Source organism: Channa argus, chromosome 20, assembly GCF_033026475.1.
Source record: "Channa argus isolate prfri chromosome 20, Channa argus male v1.0, whole genome shotgun sequence".
Classification (NCBI taxonomy): Eukaryota; Metazoa; Chordata; class Actinopteri; order Anabantiformes; family Channidae; genus Channa; species Channa argus.
This window is the reverse complement of record NC_090216.1, coordinates 19,440,077-19,462,974: the sequence shown is the minus strand read 5'-3', so window position 1 is coordinate 19,462,974 and position 22,898 is coordinate 19,440,077. Positions and strand designations below refer to the sequence as shown.

The window sequence follows — 22,898 nt, the reverse complement described above, 5'->3', positions numbered from 1 at the left end:
CACTAAATCATCCATCATCTAAAATGTAGTCAAAAAACTCTGAATAATTGAGTGGAGAAGTAGTTTTCCAGTTTGGGTGTGTGAGGCTAAGACTAAGGCTCTCATGAGTTATAACTAAGTTCTAGTGTTGATTATAAAGATTGAATTGAAGATTGCTGCTTTTCCTCCTTGGCCTGTGCATCTAGGAACATGATTATCAATATGACTGCATCTTAGGATCAACTGAATTTGTCATGCTTTTGGTTGTCACACAAATTCATCCATATTTTTAGATAGGAGAGCTGCACCATCTAAAATAAGATGGAAGCATTCTCTCCTAATTAGCCCAGGTTTTCAACTATCAATGTAGCACACATTTTTTTGGAAACCACCTAGAAAGCCAGCCATTGAATGAAGACGTGGGTAGGTATTTGACAGAGGTCCAGAAAAAGCTACGTAGGCTGACATTGTTTTGGTTACGTTATATACTGAATTGCAAGTTATTAAATGATATTCCAGCTACAGTAGATGATGTTATACTGTTTAGTGTTACAACAGAGGATGATACTGGACAAAGACCTGCTCTAAAACCATGCCTTTAAAACCAAGGCATTGAGAGAAGATACCTCTCAATAAACTGGCAGTGTACGTTTTAATCAAATCATTTTCTGTGTCATATTTTTAAAGTTTGAATTAATTCATATAAAGCCACTTAAATTGTAAAGTCAAAGGTATGTTTTCCCCCATTGGAGAAAGGTATTCTGTTTGTTGATGACACACATGAGGCAGTTCTGAACCACCCGTGAATTTTGTTCATCCATAAGAAAAAAGAATTAACATGGTAAGTAAATTAGTAAATTCTACAGATTCTCTTAAATGGGTGGGTGACTGTTGCACAGGAAGGTAGAGCGGTTGTCCACCAATTTCACAGTTAGTTCAATCCCCACCTCTTCCAGTCACATGTTAAAGTGTCCTTGAGCAAGACACCGAACTCCAACTTAGTTGCTCCTGGTGAGTGTTGGCCAGCTGCATAGCAGCTCCCCCATCGGTGTGTGAGTGTGAATGGGTGAATAAGAAGTAGTTTAAAGCGCTTTGAGTGCCAATAGGCAGAAAAGCGCTCTATAAGTGCAGACCATTTAAATTGCTCTCAGGTGTGAGTTAGAAATATTTTTTTTTATCCAAGTTGTTCTTGCATGAGGCCCAGTGACTTTGACTAAAGGGGGGGGCAATAATTATAAATGGGTGACAAAGGCACATAGAAAAAAGAAGCTAATGTCACAGTTACATACTGCAGAAGAAACAGCAGGAATCAATGGGGGTTTAATGAGTAATCAGATTAGTCTTTATTTATATTAAAAAAGGAATAAGAATTAAAACTGAACTACACAGACTGCCTTGATCATAAGCTCTGGTTTTAACCTTCTTCCATTTCAGGGTGAGAGTTCGCTACCAGAAGAGACAAAAGCTGCAGTTTGAAACAAAGCTGGGAATGAATTCTCCATTCTGATTCCTTCCATCAGGGAAAGTTGGTCTCAAAGCAAAACTGGAAACTGGTTAATTCATTGTGGAACCCAGGGAAGGGCAGGGTGAAAATGCTTTACATCCCTCCATTTAACTTAAGCCCAACAGTACTGCAACCACAGTGTGAGGTAATATCAACTGTGTCATGTTAGAAGCTTTATGATACAAATATTTAAACTGTTTTATTTAATTGATGTTCTGTCAGTTGTGGAAAAAAAATTCCACAGAAATGGTCAATTAGAAAAGGCAAAGATAGGCCTTTTCCTCTCTTTATTGTATGGTTTTGAATTGTTCTGAAGGTATGATGAATGTTTTCTAAATAACTTGGCTGCAGTCTTCTCTTGGAATGCTCCCAGTCGCAAACAATCCACTTTGTTGTGAAGTTCTTTTTAAATAGACAAAAAAACTTTAAATAGACAAACTGAAATTTCATCAATTATCATCAGACCAATCCAGTCATAATTTAATTTAACATTTTGTTAGCATGTCTCTTTTGAAGGAAAAATGCATTGGGCTGATAAGAAAAGGTAGCCTGTAAGGATGGAATCATATGGCGTTTATAGTCTAATTTATAAAATAAGCAATAATTAAATCATTCAAGAAATTTTAAAAATGTAATTTATTATAGTATAAAAGGTTACATAGTTATTCCTTTCTATTGAAAGTTGTATACCTGTTTTAACACATAACGTTTATATCTTAATATTCTCTAGTAGTCTGTTTTAATTCCTCAGAGAAGTTTTACATTTTTTGTCATAGTGTCACATACTTTCAACTTTCAGCCAGTCACTTCCCCTCAAGCTTGCAAGTGCAACAACTGCTGCCAGATTTAGCCAGTTAGCTCTAGTTAGAAGAAAAACAATGCTAATGTTATTCTAAATCGAATATCTAGCAAATAAACACAATAAAACTAATATATGCTAACATCTCTTTTTAGTGATTTAATTTAAAAAGCTGCACATGCTATTTACCTAGCCAGCTAACTAGCAAGACAGAATCATTTCACACAGTATTAAAGAGACAGTAAAACAACTGAACCTGAATTAACCACCTAATGATATCTGCTAACTCTCACTAATTCATTTGCTAACTTATAGTCTGACTGCCTAGCATTAGCATCCTAAAATTGGGAGAAACTACAAGAGCAAATTTTTATTTTGTATTAATTAGTTGAATTTTAAAATACTCTTAAATTATTTTACAAGCTGATGGCTCGTTTGCATATCTTTACACAACTCGTGATTTTTTTTTTCTTTTTGTTAATTTAATATTAAAATGATTTAAATATTATATAATATTAACACTGTGGTTGCATATGTTACAAGATTTTTTTATCATTTCATTACTATTTACAGGATAGGGTGTAACACTACCTCTGAAAAAACCGGGACAAAGAAGCTGAGTAGGTTTATTTTTTTTTACCTTTCTGAACTCCAGTTGAGCCCTTGAGCAAGATTTTAACCTGTGTTCCAGTAACCTGCATTGCAATGTTATATTTTTTTTTTCTTTTAAGAAATATTATTTTATTAAGTTACTCAATTCCTGAGCTAAGACCAAGCTTAAATATGCAGTAACATGATATGAAATAAAGATTTAAGATTGAATGGGAGCAATCCTATTTTATATACATGTATCTAAATCTGATTACTGGAAGAATGTGCCAGCATATTTCTTTGAACCTATTGAGCTATTTCAACAGGATCCTTCCCAAGTGATTGATTTACCACATAACAGTGTCTGGTATTTTAACATGTCAGCATTGTCTGAAAGGTGCTATATGATTCAGTTGCCTTCCTTCTCAGCCTGTCTGCTGTTTTATGTCCCAACACCTTAATAGACAGGAGCTCAGGATGTTTAGTTTTAAAGCATAACAAATAAAAATTTAAAAATATTCAGATGACCCCCAGACTTCATATTTGATCTGCTGACCAGCATAATCTAAAGAATAAGATGTCTTTTAATCATCCTTATTAATCTGCAGTTCTCTATACATTTTAATTTCCTGTCATTGGGCCTAATTGATGTGCACCCTCAGCATCAGATGTCTGTATCACTGTTGGCCTTTTTCAGTTAGACCAGGCTTTTATGTGGTGCAGACTTTATTCATGATTTTAATATTGCTACTTTATAATTAAAAATGATAAATATTGATATTGTAATATATACTGTAATATGCTATATTTTTCAGTAAATGTATTATGTTGGAATTGAGTCAACAATTACATTATAAAGGTTTACTGGGCTTTTGAGGACCCTGAAATTCTGAGGTCCATTCTTGCCTTGCTTGATGACCAGTTTTAGTGTACGGTTATTTAAATACCATCAAACATGGAATATAGGGTTTAACCTCAGGGCTGCAATTGGCATTTAATACATAAAGTCCATGTCCTTCATCATTTTGGATAGAAATTGTGAGGTTTTAACAACTTCTAAGGATTTTACAATTTATAACCAACACTCTGCTAGTATTTTATAGCCAGAGACTTGTGATCACTTTTCGGAATTAATTGATGATTTTGTTTCCCCCTATGTTCCGTAATGTTAATATCAGGACAAACATATGTACTAAGATGCATGAATAAGATCCATCTTGATCAGATTACATGTAATATAAATAGTTCTACTGTTTTGTTCACAACATGTTATTAGGCTTTTGGTATAAGCTGCAGAGTATATACTTGGCAGTCTGATAATATAATCATGCACATGCTGATATTCATGGGATACATAAATGTATATTTTGTATTTATAAAGTTGTATGTTTTAAAACCTTTGTCAATTATATGTGTGTATTGATTATGTCATGTTAATAAATGTGTTCCTTTACTTATAATATTGTGTTAAAATATTTCATACAATGATTCTGGCAAGGCAATGGGGAAGTGATTGTGGAATGGAAGAAAATATACATTTATCATTTGAAGTTAAGTTACAACAACAGGCCATCGGGTGGCAAAAAATGCCATATTGTTGTAGCTGTCTCTCTCTGGTAGCCCTGAAATAAACTGGTGATCTGTTCAGAATATACCCTGCCATTTGCGTGCTGACAGGCCAAAGGGTTAGGTTAATAGATGGATAGATATTTTTATAGACAAAATAGATAAAATCAAAACTAATGTCTCTGGAAAAAAAATTAGCTAAGAAATCTAGTGTCAAACAAAAACTAAACTAAAAAGTAAATTCAACTTAAACCTATCATAACAATGCTAAGGACACCTAAAACTATTATAAACAAACAATTGCCATAAACAGACTAAAAATGATCACAATTGAAGAGTGGTGATCACCAATCACTCATAAGCCCTCTTGCTTGGACACCTTCTAGGGTTTGTCTGTTCTGTGTTTGTAGCAGTAACGAGCATGACCTCATCCACAGTAGTGACATTTGCGAATGAGCCGACTGCGAACGAATCGATTCTTCGTAGCAAATGAGTAGCGCCAACTCCCGTCGGGGAGGGCCAAATCTTCAGCTCTGCTGTGAATGCGTGCAGATCAGGATCATACCATTATGTGAAAGAAGCTGTGGTTCAGTGTTCAGTTGTTCATTAAAACATTTGATTAAAATGTTAAAAAATAATAACAATAGTTTTATGTAATAAAAATAACTCCCATAAAACCATAAAAATAAGGTATGGAGACTCCTAACCAGTGGTCCAAACATTATCCTCTCCAGAGATTGTTGTATAACAAATACTGAACATTTATTCAATGCCGAGTTCCAATTTAGCGGATAACAAAGTAATTCTACAGAAAACGTTTCTCAGAAATAATTCCACAGAACAAGGTGGTACCATTTACCCCCACAGCTACACACTCAAATTTCCAACACTACGGAAGTAGAATAGTAGCAAAATTATTGTTGCACAAAATTATTTGTGCGTGTGTACTTTGAATAGTATGTCTCCAATCTGTGTGTGCACACTCAGACTTCTGTGTCCTTACTTGGATTTGTGTGTCTGTACTAAAACTTGTGTGTCTGTACTCGGATTTGTTTTTCAGTCTGTTTATGTGTAACTGTAAATAATATTTGTGTATGTAAAATAATGTGCTCTTGTATTCACTCAAAAAACTAACTGTAAATGTCTAATAATCTGAGAAATCACTTAGGTTTTAAGTAAAAGTGCTGGAAAGTCTCACAATTGGCTGTCTTTTTACAGGTGGAATGTTGCTACTGTTCTGCCGTCTGCAAGATTTGTGTGTTTAAAGCGATTTGTCTGTATTGGAAGGTTTCCCTTGCCCTCAGCTCGGGCTCCCAGGCTCAGCCTTACAGGCCGAGTACGGTTCATCAGTCCGCGCTCAGGCTAGTGAAGAACACTGAAGCTCCAAGGCCGATCAGTAAGGCAAGTGGTGAACAGAGGAGCGCAGAGCCGGTCTGTGGGGATTCTCGGTCATCAAGGTCATGGTTATCCAAAAGTGCTGTTTAGTGGAAACAGGACTTCTGCTTGTAGTTCCCTAAGATGTTTCCCCTCTCCTCTGAAAGGCTTGTTCAAGCAAAAGTGCAGTTGCCACTGAACAGCACTTTTAGGAGAAAAGTTAGGTCACACTGTTTGTTCACTGTAAGCTACACTAGCTGTAGCTGTTTACCTGCCTGCATCGACTAACGGTAACAGTAAAGAAACACTATAAACACTTTTTGGCTGAGCAGGAGAAAGTCAAGAGCAAAACACCAACTCAAAGACACGTAAAGGTGAGACTCACCTAAGGAACTGTGGCAGCAGTTCTGTGCTTCGCTTAGCCTGAGCGCTGTCTGTAAGGCCTACTGAGAGATTAACCGTACTCGGCCTGTAAGGCTTAGTCTGGGAGCCCGAGCTGAGGGCAAGGAAATCCTTCCATTATAGACAAGTCGCTTTACACACACAAATCTTGCAGACAGCAGAACAGTAGCAAAATTCCACCCGTAAAAGAAAGCCAATTGTGAGGCATTGCAGCACTTTTATTTAAAACCGAATTGTTTTCTTAGATTATTAGACATTTACATTTAGGTTTTTGAGTGAATACATTTGCACATTATTTTACATAGACACAAATATTATTTACAGTTACATACGAGTACAGACACACAAACAGACTGAAATACAAATCCAAGTACAGACACACAAGTCTGAGTACGCACACACATATTAAGACATTTTACAAGTACAGATGTACAAATCCCAACACAGACACACAAGTCTAAGTACGCACGCACAAATCCCTGTACACATACAAATAATTTTACTACTACTACTACAAATTTTCCTACTATTCTACTTCCATATTTTTTCATATTTTTAGTGCAGTATTTTAGTACTGTAAACTATAGAGTTTATTTTGTAAAGCCTACCTTCATTGATCATGCTGTTGGAGAGAGTTTTTATCTTTGTTCTTTTAATCGCAGAATTTTTTTCTGCTTCATCTTGTGAGCAGCGGGCACGTGCTGTATGAAGCATCTCCCATCTCTGATTATGAGCAACGTGAATTCTCTTGAGAACAAGGTAGATGAGTTGATTGCACTGGTGAGGAAGGATCGAATATCTGTCGAGAGTGTCGTCTAATGTGTTTCATGGAGACATGGCTGCAGGACAGTATGCCGGAAACATCCATTAGTATTGACGGCTTCAGCACAGTGTGGGCGGATCAGAGGAAAGAGGAATGGAGGGGGCCTGGTCATGTACATCACCAACAGGTGGTGTCATACTGGTCATGTTACTGTGAAAGAAAGAATCTGTTGCCTGGACATCGAACTGTTGGGCCTCTGTCCATACTATATGCCCAGAGAGTTCTCACCCGCCATATTGATCGACATCTATATTCCTCCCTCCGCTACGGAATGGAAAACACTCTGTGAGACACATGGTGAGACATTGATGGACTGACAGGCTGCATTACAGGTTACATCAACTTCTGTGTTGACATCTGTATACCAACAAAAACTGTCCGCTGCTTCCCAAACAACAAGCCATGGGTCGCCATAGACATTTAAGTAATCCTAATTGAGAAAAAGGCATCGTTTAGGTCAGGTAACAGGGAAGCAGTGAGGGAGACCCAGAGATGGCTGTCAGTAAAGTCCAAAGAGGGGAAGAAGGCTTACAAGAGGAAGCTTAAACAGAGGCTCCAACAGAAGGATACCAGAGCATTTGAGTGGCATGAAAAGAATCACTAGTAATAGGACCAGCAGCTAATGTTTTTAACAGGAGGAGAGAGCTCCTCACCTGCAATGAAGGCTTTGCCCCACAAAGGCTGCAGGTCCCAATGGAGTCAGCCCCAGGGTACTGAAAGCCTGTGGCCCACAGCTATGTGGCATCCTTCAACACATCTTCAACCGGAGCCTGCAGCTGGGGAGGGTGCCTGTGTGATGGAAAACATCATGCCTAGTGCCAGTACGGAAAGTGGTCTGCTCCAGTGTCCCCAGCGACTACAGACCTGTGGCCCACATCATGAAAATGTGGGAGAGACTGGTCTCTGGACTGTGGCTGGAGGATGCTCTAATCTACCTGCAACTCCACTTCTATCCCCACCTGGACAAGCCTGATCTTTGACTTCTCCAGTGCTTTTAACACAATCCAGCATGTCCTACTGGGGGAAAAATTAAAGGGCATGCTCATTGACACCCCCATGGTTGCTTGGATTTTGGACTACCTCTCTGACCAAACTGGTGGTGGACTACAGGAAGTCCGGGAATCCTGTCAGTCCTCTCACCATATGGGCATCAATCAGTGGTGGACAGTTTTGTTAACTGATATGAGCACAAATAGGTCCAGCTGAACATCAGTGAAACAAAGAACTGGTGGTGGACTTCAGGAATTCCGGTAATCCTGTCAATCCTCTCACCATATGGGGAGAGGGGGTGGTGGAAGTAGATTCATAGAACAAATACCTGGGTGTCCATCTGGACAATAAACTGGACTGCTCATGCAACATCAATATACAGGAAAACACAGAGCAGGCTATATTTTCTAAGAAGACTAAGGTCCATGAGTTTGTGGTAGCCAGCTCCGTCTTCGCCATCAGGGGCAACTGTGGCGTAGGAAGGTAGAGCGGTTGTCCACCAATCTCACAGTTGTTGGTTCAATCCCCAGCTCCTCCTGTCACATGTCAAAGTGTCCTTGAGCAAGACACTGAACCCCAACTTAGTTGCTCCTGGTGAGTGTTGGCCAGCTGCATAGCTCCCCCATCGGTGTGTGAGTATGTGTGTGATTGTGAGTGTGAATGGGTGAATAGGAAGCAGTGTAAAGCGCTTTGAGTGCCAATAGTTAGAAAAGCGCTATATAAGTGCAGACCATTTATCTTCTATGCTGTGGTTTGATGGGGTAGCAATATGAAGTTGGCAGACAGTAACAGACTGGACAAAATAATGAGGAGGGCTCGTTGTGTTCTGGGGGAGAAGATAGACCCTCTGCATGTTGTAGCTAAGAGGAAAATGTTGTCCAAACTCCTCTCAATCCTGGAAAATCCCTCTTTCCCACTCCATTGCGTGCTGGCTGCACAGAGGAGCACTTTCAGCCAGAGACTGATCCCTGTCAAGTGTTCCACAGAAGATCCTTTCCCTCAGTGGCCATTAAACTGTTCAAGTCATCCCCCTTCTGTAAAAGGGAGGGGGACTTAATGATCAAAAAGGACAAACGGTATTGTTGGGCAAAATCTCAAGGCAAACATTACAAAGGCAGTTGTGTGATGTCATTTTTGATGTCATCAATACACTAAGACATACACTTCTTAATCTACCTAAACTTTCAAGACAAAGTGACCACAGATAGAAACAGAGAAAAACCCCGTTAACATAAGGCTTTTACATAAACACTGAATCACAAACCAAACACACAAACCATACTTGATTGCTAAAATATAAGGCTCCAAGTAACACTTAATCAAGAACCATTTAGGGGCGATTTTGGAGCCTTAAGAGCCGACTCTTTTAAGGGAGCTGAGCAAAAAGAGCCAAATCTTTGAAAAGAACCGGAACTACCATCTTTAATCCACAGCAGCATCTAATACAGTGTCAAGTTAAGCAGGGTTAACAAAATAACAATTTCCGGTTGACCTTTCAAAGTAAGTAACGTTATTTAAGTTAAAGTCTCGTCTCTTTTACATAAATGTTAACATGAATTGTTTAAAGTAAGTCTAGTGAGTGGCAAAATTTCCTTTAGTGTTCAACATTACCATTAGTCTTAGACTCATATTACTTACATTAACATTAAACATTAACGTACATATAGCTTCCGGTTAACTTCGCATCTTGCAGCGAGGGATATAATAAGAAAGCGAAGGTCTCAGTGTGAGTGGCATATGTGAAATTTAGCTTCTGTTAATGTTTGATTACGGTAGACCTTTGAAACATGCACAGGTTGTGAATTACATTGTTTGCGTATGTGCGGCTGATAGAGACATTTGTTTCCCTCTCTGAATGCGTGGCTCGTTTTGCATGTGTCAGCCAGCAGCTAGCTAATGTTAGCCTGGACTCTCAGAGGATAACGTTTGTGTTTAAGGTCATTTTGATGGTCGTCGCAAATTAAATAATGTATACAGTATAAAGTACATAATGCCTCACGCCTTTGCGTTGATAAAGCAACTAACGTTGGTTCACAATAACTACCCTTAAAGTGTTATTTGAAGCATTATCGACATCGGCATATACTTTAGCTTTTCCTAAAGGCAGATTCCAATTGAAACTGGCCTGGCTTTCTATGACTGACCAGTAATAACCACATGTCTGTCACACTAGTGCCTTTTCCTGATGAATATGACAAATTAGTACAAATAGTGGGTTTTCTTATAATCATTCACACCATTAACCCCTAAACTTAATAATTATTAAAGAAACACCTCAATAGATAATTTTTCATAAAAGACTCGGTCCTCTGACATGTGCAGATGGGATCTAATTTTGCAGACATCATGTTGTTTTGGTGGGCATGTGCTGCCAACCACAAAAAAATTGCATTGCACTAAGTCTCCTTCTGATTTCAGATGAAATACCCTCCACACTAGTTTTGTTGACAAAGTGTGACAAAGTGCTATGTGACTGACCGGTTGCTATCATGTAGTGGTTTAAATGCTGTGAAACCTTCTTCTCCTTCTATCTGTCTGACAGTAGCATTGAACTTGGATGTGAACAAAAAACAGAGCCAGTTTTGGAGAAGATTTGCTTCTTCCTGTTGTGATTCTTCTAACATGGATATTGGACTGTACAAGACCCATGTTTTTCTCAACTACAGTCCCAGAACTCTCTTCTCTCAGTTCTGGCTCTCAGACACGCATCTGCATGGTGGTGCTGTGTGCTCCTAAAACTATTTGCTGTGGGTTTACCCCCAATATGTTCTGTTACTGTGTGAATCATAGTTTTGTGGTATTAAAAGTCCTCAGAAAGAACTGGCATTATGTATTCAGTGATCAATGGAATGTCTGAAGGTCATCAAAAAAACTGTAAATGGTATTAAGTGTGTGCAGCTGCAGCTTTCAGTGCAAGTTCTGCAACTAGGGTGTGAACAGCTACAGTTTGGCTTGGTGCATTAGAAAGATGCAAAGTACCTTGTGTTTGTGTGGGTTTATGCACTGTTTACACTAAATGTAGAGCATTTAGGGGACTTTGTTGTGTATGTGACTGCTTGTGCATGTTTTTGAGGGTTAATGATCAACAATTTTGCCAGTGATGTGGTCGAACATAGTGACGGCTGTATTGTAAGAGGTTAATGCTGTGATGCAAAAAAAAAAAAAAAAAAACGGTCTCTGAGGATCACCTAAACAAAATGAGGAAAACTTTCAGTTCAGTATGATTTCCAAACCTCATTTCCAGAAATGTTCTTCCAAAATGCAATAATAACATTTGATTTGGTAATTTGCTTAAACCTTTATTTATCTTAACAAACATACAAATAGTCTTCACTGACAAAGTATTTTGTGAAATTAAGTACTTTAAGATTGAGTTTGATGCCTGTAGTGCAATCAAAAGAGAGGGTTGCGATTACCTCTGTGTTCCATCTCAATTAATTTTAATGGCATTTTTTAATTGTTTAAAAACTGAGGAAACTAATTGTTTAGTAATATATTATATATTGATATTTTCCCATACTACCTAGATACAAATCTTTAGCTGCTCATGAGTCCATACTCATTATTTTCAGATTTTCTGCAGTACATGATGAAAAAGATGACAGTTGAGCTCTTTGGCCTCTATTACCAAGATTATGTTTTGGAAGAACAAAAGCAGCCTATGATTTAATAGAACAGGTCCTCAACTGTAAAGCATGCTTTCAATTTCTGTGCTTATCACCCACAGGAGTTTTACATTATTAGGAGTTTAGATAATATCATCTGGGGGAGCTCTGGAAAAGCAGGTTGACCACGATCAAAATAGTAAATGTATGCATTTATTTAGTTTACACTGCTTCTCATTCATCTATTCGCACTCACAATCACACACCGATGGGGGAACTGCTATGCAGCTGGCCAACACTGACTGGGAGCAAGTAAGTCGCATGTCTAAGTTCAGTGTCTTGCTCAAGGACACTTTGACATGTGACCAGAGGAGCCGGGGATTGAACCAGCAACTGTGGGATTGGTGAACAACCTGTGACAACAGTACCTCCTGTGCCACAGTTGCACATTGATCACAACCTCCATAGTGTGAGCAATGAGATGATGTCTGAACTAAAGGATCCTCCAAGTGATGTCCTCTGGAGGCATTTTTCAGCCAGAAGAAAAGAAACATTTTTAAATAGGGAAGTTTAAAAGCATTATTGTATATTCACATGCTAAACTAAAGCCCTGGGGAGCATGTTAAAAAATTCTAATGTTGCCCTTTAAGGCTGTATTGCAGCAAGAGGAATAGAAAATGTGCGCTCATAGGGAAGGTTGGATTCCACAAAGATAAACTGAATGTAAATGTCATGGAGTAAATCATAAAATTGAAACCATTATCAAGTTAAACTTTGTTGCACATCAAGTGATGCTGTTTTCTTCCACTACAGTACCTACACTAACTTTAAACCTGTCTAACATTGGCTGCTTCAAAATTAGTTATAATTTTTGGTATCACCCATGCTAAGAGTGAATACACAGCTGCTTGACTGAAAATGTAAATCTTATTTTATAGTTTAATATCACAAACTTGGGCAGCATGGTGGATGAGTGGTTGGCCTCACAACTAGAAGGTACTTGGTTTTACTCATCCTGCTAGTGGGGACCAGAAGCTAGCATGTTCTTCCCATACTTGCATGGGTTTTCTCCACGCAATCCTGTTTCATCTCACAGTTCAATAACATGCATGTCTGCTGTAATTGTGAATGTGAACATCATTAGTTGTCTGCCTCTATATTTCACTGTGTTGGCCCTGCAATAGACTGGCAGACTGTCCAAATTATACCCTTATCTCCCAGATAGCTGGGATTGTGATTTGCCCAAGGAGCATTCCGAGAGGAGCTGATCAACAGAGTCAGATTTATAAAAAGAAAAAAAAAAAAAAAAGATTTGTCCAGGGCAATTGATAATGGTAACTGGATAACCATATGTCTTGTCCCTGTTTAGGTGGAGCATCCTGCTGGGTGCACTGCGTATAATGAATGCAGTAGGGGAAGTTCACAAGAGCACTCTGAGCTCGGGCAAAATAGTGGCCCTGGCTGCGGGGCTCTCAGTCGGGGCTACAGTGGGTTACATCATCTACCGTCAGATAAGCAGTGCCAACAGCAGTAAGTATCTGCTGTCTGACACGTTGTTAAAAGTCAAATTAGTGAGTGAATGACAAATTCATTTATTTGTGTTTATTTTCCAATTACCTTCACAAATGCCATTAACAGGTCAGGGACTCAATGTTGAAGTGTCAAAGATGACACTTCCTGTGGAATCTTATAGGAACATATCCAGATACCAAGCCAAGTTTTTGGAAATGGTGAGTTGTTCACTACCAGTTAAATTGTTAAAGTTTTGTACAATATATTTATTGGACAGTATAATGGTCATTTATATATTAATTAACAATTAATATGGAATGGGGGTGGCTGTAGCTCAGTTGGTAAAAGGAAATCGTACACCGACCACAGGGTCAGTGGTTCGATCCCCGGCCCTGGCTATATGTCGATGTGTCTCTGGGCAAGACACTAAACCCCTAACAGCCCATTCCCCTCCCCAGCTGTGCAGTGCCGGTCCAAGCCCAGTAGAAATTGTGGAGGGTTGCGTCAGGAAGGGCATCCGGCGTTAAAAAAACTGTGCCAAATCAGCATGTGGATAATGATTTGACCCTGAACTCACGGGATAAGCCGAAAAGACAAAAAAAAAACCTAACCCATAAAATGTAATGGTACTGTTTGCAATTCCCTCCTTTTTCTGAATAAATTGGTCATGAAATGTGAACTGATGTTCAACAAAGTATCAACAAGCACAATATTTTTAAGCCTATAATACACAAACAATCATGATCTTTCATGTCTTTACTGAACACACCCATTAAACATAATTGTTTTAAGGCTTCTATTGTCATTAAATTCCAACTGAAGTCAGGTGTTAGAAACCAATTAGTACCCGCTAGAGCACAAGCATGGTGTTAAAGTAATTTGACTAGCTGTTAGTGGAAATAAACACTATCATTCATCATTTATGTGTATGAGGTTGCAGCTCAATGCTTACAAACATGTAGATGCATTACCTTTCATATTTCAGCAGGTTTCTAATCTAATATATAATAATAGAAAATGCCTGGCTTGGAAAACAACAAAGGCGAAAGGTCTTCTTAAAAAATTCTACTATTATGAATCACATGAAATAATCATTCATTAAATGCACTTTACAAAAAGCAATTTATTTACAATAATTTGTTTCATGCTGATGAGCTAAAGCCCCAGTAAGCAGTCTTTGCTCTTTCATACCCTACTGTTGATTTAATATTAAACTTTATTAATCCCTAAGAGAAATAGCTTTTTACAGGTGCTCATTGTTCCAAAGAAAGAGAAGAATCACAAAAATGGCAATAATGATGATTTCAAAGCTGGGTGTGAGGATGAATGATGGCAATGGTTAACAGTTGTTAATTATTTTTATATTGTTGCAGGAAAAGAAAAATAATAGCACTGTTTCCAATTGTCTGGTTTTCTGCATAAATTGGTCATGAAATGTGATAAGATCTTTACCAACATACCTATTAAACATGTTGACTGTGAAAAACGTAAGGGAAACATTATGCTTCAGATGTCACTAAACATGGGTGCCCAGCCAAGATCACTTTAAAGGCACAATGCAGAATGAGTAAATATCCATGGCAGGACACCATGAAGGAAGCGATTGCCATGCTTAAGGTTATGTTGCTAAAGGTTGTTCAACCAGTTAAAACACTGTTTTTATCACTTTTTCAACCATCACACCATTTCAGTGTGTTAAATAAAGACATGAAAGATTATGATTGTTTTTGCGTTTTTTCTTGGTCAGTGTATTGTGCGTGCTAACCACAAACAAAATGTACAATACAACAAATATTTTGCTCAGAGAATTTTCTTTCCATGTGCTTGTGAAAATTTCCAAAAACAGAAACGCATCAGCTATTCAACTAAAATAACTTGACAAAAAGTACAACTTGGAAGTGGAACTTGAAAAGCTAAACAACACAGTTATCATTATACAGCAACCAATGTAAGAGCACAAATTACTGCATGACCTGTCCTTTGTTATCTAAAAAGTTTGCTACATTTGCCAAACATCAATTTGTGTGCATGATAAAAGTCCAATATTAACTCTTATCTGCTCACTTAAACTCTATTGCCCTCTTTCTCATCCTTGCTCTCTTAACTGACACCTTCTTGTTAGATCTGTCTTATTTAGTCATGCTAAGAATACCCAAGGATGAGTAGCATAATGTATGCTAGAATACTGAGTTATGTGGTGCCATAAAAAAGTACACAGTGGTTACAAGATGTCTCTTTGATAGGACCCCAAAGTTCTAAAGTTTAAATTATGAGAATCTGTGCCCACTTTAGGTGTGACAGAGTATTCAATTGCCTTTTACAGGTCTACCAAATGACAGCAGTTATTTTATTGTAAAGTTGGTACATATTGGGGCTTTAAGAATTAGTGATTTTACAGTTTTTTGCAAGTTTATTTAATTACTTTTACTTATTCTTTATAAAGTAACACTGTACCCTATCACTGCCCCCATAAGATATAACTTTAAATCTTTATAGATGTGTGCAATGATTGAAACAATTATTCAATTATGAAAATAGTTGCTCAGTAATTTTCTGTTAATCAGATGGTTAATCAATTAGTCAGTCAAAACAGTTTTGTGTAAAATCAGTCTTTTCATTCAGCCTTACTCTTTGCTTGCATGCTGTCTTTCTATTTCAGGTGAGCCAGAAATCTGGAGCTCATGTGAGGGTTTTGTCAGATTCAGGAGAACCTGGAACTAAGGCAGCTGTATCCTTCCTGCTGCGGGGTTCTAAAGAGCAAGTCTTACTGGCCCGCTGCATCCTGGAGAACCTAGTAACAGAGTCTGAACCAGTCACTGTGGATATAGAAGTTCCTAAGATGGCATTTGGACGAATCATAGGTAGCTGCCAAATTATACAATTAAACTTACCTCATTTATTATAATAGTTGCTTTTTATGCTAATGTTGAGCCAATGCTTTATACTGATATTTTTAAAAATCTGTTTCTGATTCCTCCCTTTAATTTGCATCCAGATACACTAAACACAAATTTGATATGAAATGTGGATTAGTAATAATAATTAGCATAAATATGTAACACAAGGATAAACCTTCCCCCAAATCCTATGGTCAGCTATGTTTTGCAAGTTTCTGTGCAATGAAAAGACTGTCTTTAACAATTTATGACTTCTCTTCACTATCTGTGTGGCACCAAGCCCACTGGTACTGAAGATGTAAATCTTACAAATGTATAATTTCTTTTTTTAACAAAGGCCTTAAGCATCTGACCACTGTAGTTTTTAGCAAAGGCAATTGAAACACACAAAAAATACCTTTTATGTGGGACTATTTTTAGTTGCAGATTAATCCACAGTTGATCTCTACTGAGAATGTGGGGCAGCGGGATCTTGTGTGACTTGTGTCAAAATGTCAAAATGTAAATTTTTGCCCCACATACTGTTTGCCTTACCAAATTGTCCCTCTTTTGTGTGTGTGTGTGTGTGTGTGTGTGTGTGTGTGTGTGTGTGTGTGTGTGTGTTGCAGGCCGCGGTGGAGAGACTATGAAACTAATCACAAGGACCACAGGGGCCAAAGTATCTTGTTCCAAAGAGAAGACACATGGTCCGGGTACAAAGGGTAAAGTTATAATCACAGGGACCAAAGAAGAAGTGAAACAGGCCAAAGTGAGCAGAAGTTCTTATGTCATTCCTTGTATTTAGGCAAGCTGTTTATATGACATGTAACTCGTGTGATGTGTTTGCAGGAGCTGATTATAGAAAAAGTCAAGGAGGAGAAGATGGTCAGGACAAAGATTTTAAAGTTATCAGCTCTGCGGCAGAAACGTGGCCATATTGTGGTCAATCAAAGGCCAGACTGCAGAGAAACTGATGCACTTCTGGGTTTAAACAACAATGGTCCCTACTCCCAGACAGAGAAAAATTGGCTTGTTCATGCCTGTGAAAATACAGAAGAACCAGAAAATATTTCAAACATAATGGAGGAAGAGAAAATTAACACAGAAAAGGAGAGGGGGGGGATGAATATCTCCATAAAGTCACTACCTGAAGTTTCCAAGTTTGAAAGTTAGTTTACTGTTTCTATTATTTCAACGGCCCGACTGAAATGCCCTCAGTCTATGAGAATTATTTTATTTTACTGTTGTTTAGTTCCTAGCCCAGACCTCAGCTTCCAGCCTGATGAACATCTAGAAGTTTATGTTTCGGCATTGGAAAACCCGAATCACTTCTGGATCCAGATCCTGGGGGTTCGTTCCCTCCAGCTTGACAATCTGACAGAGGAGATGAACCGCTTCTACACCAGTGGGAACCCCGCAGTAACAATATACCCTGCTGTCTCCTTATACTTAATGTCTTTATTAACACAGATCAAGAGAAAAAGAAAATTTAACATGCAGGAAACAATATATAACACTCAGTTTGTAACCATCCCTGTTGTTGTGTTCTCGAGGAGCACAGGGTGGAGACCATTGTGGTGGGAGACATTGTTGCTGCTCCATTCAGAGACCATGGCACATGGAATAGGGCCAGGGTGCTGGGAGTCTTGGGCTCTGGACTCGTGGACCTTTACTATGTGGATTTTGGGGACAACGGGGAATTACCCAGAGACACCCTCTGCCGTATGAGGTCAGATAGAAAATTCTATACACTAATGCATCCACTGTATTTACCTTAACATAGTACGTTGTTTGCTGTGGTCTGAATTAATGGACCAGTCTGTGAATATGGACTTTCTTTCCCCTTTATTCAGTATCTTTTCACAGAAAAATCTTATCGAACAAAAATTCATCATTGGAAATTGCACAAATTGTTAGTGGTTAAAAGGATCCAGGGCGGGAAGTACATCCTGTTCTGTAACTGCAAATATTCCACACAGAACAGTTGTTTAAAACATACGGTTTTAAGCTTAGATTCAATGACCATAATAATGAGGTAGGTTTAAACAACTACCTTGTTATTATTTGTGGCATCCTTTAAAAATCGCAGAGCTAAGTTATTAGCTTGTTGTTGTGCTTCATTAACTTTGCAGGAGTGACTTCCTCAGTTTACCATTTCAAGCTATTGAGTGCAGCTTAGCAGGAGTGAGACCGAAAGGTAAAACCTGTATCCTTACACCTTTATCACAAACATGTAAAAAAAAAATTTAAGTTAAAAATGTTTTTCCTCAAACTTTCAACCTCCTGTTCTTCAGGAGAGGTGTGGACTGAGGCATCCCTTGATAAGTTCGAGCATCTGACTCACTGTGCCTCCTGGAGACCCCTGCAGGCTAAACTATGCAGCTACTTTCACTCAGAGACCTCCTCCTGGCCCAGTGTCAAGCTGTATGACAACAGTGAGGGCAAGGTCAGAAAAGGCTTTATTTGTTATTCAATTCAACTTTATTTATATAGCGCCAATTCACAACAGTGATCTCAAGGCACTTTACTTCCCTATAAATTTATAATAATAATATAAATTTACTTCCCTATAAATTTCAATTTCGTGGGTGAGAACAAATTTATAATCTAAAGGAAAAATTACAATTTAAAAACAAATTATAACTTAGATTTAGCAATTTGATGATGCATCCACCTCAAATATTAATTTTTCAATTTCAATTCAACTTTATTTATATAGCGCCAATTCACAACAAAGGCATCTCAGGGCACTTTACAGAATAAAGTCAAGATTATAACGATGTATAGAGAGGACCCAAGAATTCCCCCTGGAGCAAGCACTAGGCAACAGTGGACAGGAAAAACTCCCTTTAACGTAAGATAACTCCAGCAGAACCAGGCTAAGGGTAGGCAACCTTGACCAGTTGGGGTGAGTGGAAAGTGAAGAGAAAAAAGAAAAGAGGAACAAAAGCAGTGGAAGGTTTTAAGCCTAGACTTATAAGTAGAGAGGGTGTCTGCTTCCCGAATCTGAACTGGGAGCTGGTTCCACAGGAGAGGAGTTTGATAGCTAAAGGCTCTACCTCCCATTCTACCTTTAGGAATTCTGGGAACCACAAGTAGGCCTGCATTCTGAGATCTAAGTGGTCTACTGGGATGATTTGGTACTATGAGGTCTTCTATATATGATGGAGCCCGACCATTCAGAGCTTTATATGTAAGAAGCAGGGTTTTAAGGGCATCACTTTGAGAAAGGATGCTTCTAATTATGGCAATGTTCCGTAGGTGGACAAAGGTTGTTCTAGAGATTTGTTTTATATGTGAGGTAAAGGACAAATCCTGGTCAAAAATGTCCTCAACAGAACTATGGCTCTTAGTCTGCCTGGTTACAGTGCTGAAAAGAAATGGGGTTGTTCTGTCATCACAGAGGGCTTTTTTGTACATTTGTAAACAGTTTTTCCAGGCTAAATGAGATTCTTCTAAATTTCTGGAACGGCACTTCCTTTCTAACTTTCATGTTGGCTCTTTTAAGTTGCGTGTTTGCAAACTATACCATGGAGATCACCACATCTGGTTTACTGCCTTCTTTTTCAGAGGGGTAACACTAACATTTAGGTGGCTACTTTCCATTGTATTGACATATGGTGAAGCAAATGATGAAGAATCGTTTCTTTAAATTTAGAATTTTGTTAAATTATCCGTTTTAATGCCATATGTAAGGACAAGGTCTAAGGTAGTGACTAAAACAGTGAGTGGATTTATTTGCATTTTGGGAAAAAACAATTGACTCTAATAATGTATTTAACGCAGTGTTGTGGCAGTTACTGTCAGCAACTGCATGAATGTTAAAGTCACCAACTATGATGAGTTTATCTGTACTGTATTAAGCACTGAATCAGATAGAAAATCACAAAATTCAATCAAAAAATGTATCTTGTTCTTATCTGTTTTGTCTCCTACCCTGTGTTTCTTTGTACACATCATGTTTATAAAATATGGGTCCTAGACTGTAGATATTGGTGAGGAGCTCATATGCCATGGCCATGCTGTCAGCTTCCAGGAAGTAGAGAGCAGAAGGTCTGAGACTGACAGTCTTGGCTGCCTGCAGAGGATGCTGGTGAGTCACTGAACACACATAATTCTTACTGGCCTCAGCAGCACAGGTGACATGTTTTGTGGAAGGCCAGTCCTTTTTTAGAATAACTACCTTTATTGTCATTGAGACATATACATATTGCACATACATGTTACAATGAAATCCTTTCTCTGCATTTGAACCATCCCCCTTAGGGGAGCAGTGGGCAGCTCAAATTATGCTTTCATTGCAAAAAAATAGATAATCACACTGTAGATTGCATTGGGCGACTGTGGTGCAGGAACGAGAGCGGTCATCCACCAATCTCGCAGTTGTTGGTTCGTCCCCGGTTGCTAGCTCACAAGGAGTGTTGGCTAGCTCACAATCACACACCCCATCGGTGTGATTATGAGTGCGAATGGGTGAATAAGAAGCAGTGTAAGGCGCTTTGAGTGCCAATAGATAGAAAAGCACTATGTAAGTGCAGACCATTTTCTATATTCTTAGTTCTATATTCAGACATTTAGAAACACTAAACCCTTCTACTCTCACCTTTCATCAATTACTGCAGTAGGCTGAGGTTTTTGAGGGCTAAACATCTATGTCTGATTTGTCAAATGTCAAAACTCAGTAATAAACAGATAGTAGTATTAACACCTTTCAACCTAAAAACTAGGAATTTAACCTTATAAAGGAGATTTCATAACAGAGCCAGTATATTGGATTGCATTAAATTGCAATTGGTGGTATTAATGTTATGCTGATCAGTGTATGTTATATCAGAAGAGCCGAGGCCAGAGCACTCAATATCAGTTTAATCGTTAATTGAAGAATATAAAAATATCCTCTAGCTGTCTGCAACAGTGACATCTTTGTTTCTTTTGTCTTTAAGGATGACGTCATAGGAGCATCATCGGAGCTCAGTCTCTCCTGCATCAGCTTATCAGGTGAGAACAATGAAAGGTCACCGGTATGACTCAATGTTCTGGTTGCTCTACTGTATTCCGGAGTAAAACACATCCTCTCTCAAACCGGACACTCCCTACTCCCTGACTATGCACCTTAAGATTCTGCCTAAAATATTTGTATAACAAAACATGTTTCATTTTTGTTCAAGGATTTCTCCAAAAACTAAATATATCAGTATCTCCTTTACACACATGTACTGACTTCCAATTGAAATACATGTCTTGAAACAAATGTGTATTCATTTGTTAATATATGTCATAAATTTGTAATATTGGTTTCAATATTGGTTTCACTTTATGAGGTTATCGGGTTTATGAATGATTAGCAAAGTCGCTACAATATATACAGAGGACTTTCGCAAACTGAACTGTACAGAGCATTTTAGTTAGCATATCCTCATGAGAACCATGAAAGAAAAAGTGTGTTTTGCTGCTGCGGTCTTCATTTTGTCTCAGCAGGAAAAAAGTTGCCCTCATCCCACCCAAACACATGGACTGTTATTGGAAAGGCCATGATGTCCTCTATTGAGCAGATAGGGACTTAGTAGGGTTTCTCAAATGAGTCAGAATATATACTATAGATAAAAAATAAATGTCCATGACAGAGGACATAAATGGATAAGCTGAATCTCATGTTTCAGTTTTAAGGCCCATATCTCAATCAGGTTTCATTCAGTCTTAAGCCTGTCATCAGACTGTAGAAGGCAACAGAAGGCAAACTTGTTGGCTAGCTGGTGAATGTAGTTGGACTTTTAGCAACTAAAGAGCCAGATACTTTGCTCAGGAAAGCAAAGCTTATAATGACTATTACCACTTAAATCACTAGGTAACCAACAAAATAACTTTAAAGAAATTAGAATGAATGGTAATGATTGTCTTTATCTTTGAAATGTTGTTAGATGTTAGACATACAAATGTACAAACCCACAGCATTTCTAAAATAGCACCATTTTTTTTCAATGCCAAAAGGCCATTGAGTCTGATGCCCAGTTCCATTTGTATTTTGACATGATCACAGGGAGTTTGACTTAGATATTAAGTATCTTCAAGAAAATTAGTAAGATGAGGAGTTTTTCCAAGTTGTTACTGTAATGATTACCTAATGACGAGTGTTTTTATTTTTTTACCGCAGAAGTTGCCTCTATCTCAGGAAGTGCTGATGATTTCATAGAGGATGAGCTGCTTTGAGACCAAAGACATACATAAATAAAGGTATTGTTTCGTGTCTTGGTGGCTGAATTAAGTTTAACATTTGCTACATTATTCATTAGTCATTAAAAATGATGACTATGAATTTATCTTCCAGTACTGACCGTCCACTCTTCACCATCAGTTGTAATGAGATGAAGATTTTCCATTTTCTGACCCAAACTCAACTCCTCATCTGAAGCCTTACCTACTTGACAAGTGTGCAACAGTTTTTCCAACCAAATAATTATATTGTTCTTGTTCATTACACCATTCTTTATGTTTTGCTTTTCATACAGTTGTGTTGCACCTAATACAGCTTTGCATAATATGTTGTTACTATATTTTGTGTTCAAGAAATGTAGGAACAAAACAGATTCAGTAAGACTGTGGCCCATATTGTCCATTTTCTTTTCTTTTGTATGCATATTAAGATTTAATGCCCTTTTACAGTGGGCTTTACAAGTAATTATTGTTGGAAATGAAAATGTATAGTACTATTGAATTTGGTCATCAGATAGTGCTATTTTATCATTACTTAAGGACTGAAGAAAGTGTTCAGATTGCACTATACATATTAAAGGTTTTATTTTGTCTTTTACTTTGAAATGCTTATGGTGTGTGTTTCAAAATAGTAATGAAGTAGGAGTTGTTACTCAACTGAAGGAAT

The 22,898-nt window shown here is 38.1% G+C and overlaps 2 protein-coding genes across 13 annotated transcripts in view; both read left to right on the top strand.

Annotated features, from left to right (window-relative positions):
* The window catches only part of tmem94 (transmembrane protein 94), a 40,021-nt gene extending 35,688 nt beyond the window's left edge, over positions 1–4,333 (top strand). For 8 of the 10 annotated variants that reach the window (XM_067488370.1, XM_067488366.1, XM_067488371.1 and 5 more), the window contains one exon: positions 1,414–4,333. In XM_067488370.1, the coding sequence (XP_067344471.1) occupies positions 1,414–1,486 (73 nt within the window). In that variant the 3' untranslated portion in view covers positions 1,487–4,333. The remainder of the gene's footprint in view (positions 1–1,413) is intronic. The other 2 variants (XR_010911862.1, XM_067488372.1) reach the window with 2 other exon arrangements.
* Positions 4,334–9,636: 5,303 nt separating this feature from the next.
* Positions 9,637–22,829, top strand: tdrkh (tudor and KH domain containing). Of its 3 annotated transcripts, none has more exons than XM_067488380.1 (14): positions 9,637–9,754; positions 13,003–13,163; positions 13,272–13,363; positions 15,805–16,006; positions 16,651–16,790; positions 16,871–17,189; positions 17,274–17,440; positions 17,575–17,750; positions 18,154–18,218; positions 18,316–18,467; positions 20,004–20,114; positions 20,965–21,019; positions 22,173–22,252; positions 22,347–22,829. In XM_067488380.1, the coding sequence occupies exons 2-13, from the start codon at positions 13,034–13,036 to the stop codon at positions 22,226–22,228; spliced, it is 1,665 nt and encodes a 554-aa protein (XP_067344481.1). In that variant the 5' UTR covers positions 9,637–9,754; positions 13,003–13,033; the 3' UTR covers positions 22,229–22,252; positions 22,347–22,829. The 3 variants fall into 3 exon arrangements, with proteins under 3 accessions (XP_067344481.1, XP_067344482.1, XP_067344483.1); XM_067488382.1 differs by lacking the exon at positions 9,637–9,754 and adding an exon at positions 9,807–10,715; XM_067488381.1 differs by lacking the exons at positions 18,154–18,218; positions 18,316–18,467; positions 20,004–20,114; ... (1 more) ...; positions 22,173–22,252; positions 22,347–22,829 and adding an exon at positions 17,875–18,123 and having other exon boundaries at positions 17,274–17,750.
* The last annotated feature ends 69 nt before the right edge of the window (positions 22,830–22,898 follow it).

What these genes read in the sequence shown, in the direction of transcription:
- tdrkh (XM_067488382.1), top strand. Translation starts at nt 10,651, where the DNA reads ATGGATATTGGACTGTACAAGACCCATGTTTTTCTCAACTACAGTCCC. An exon ending in GACACCCTCTGCCGTATGAG is followed by an intron (nt 17,751 to 18,153) that starts GTCAGATAGAAA and finishes TTAACTTTGCAG; the next exon opens with GAGTGACTTCCTCAGTTTAC. An exon ending in GCTGCCTGCAGAGGATGCTG is followed by an intron (nt 20,115 to 20,964) that starts GTGAGTCACTGA and finishes TTTGTCTTTAAG; the next exon opens with GATGACGTCATAGGAGCATC.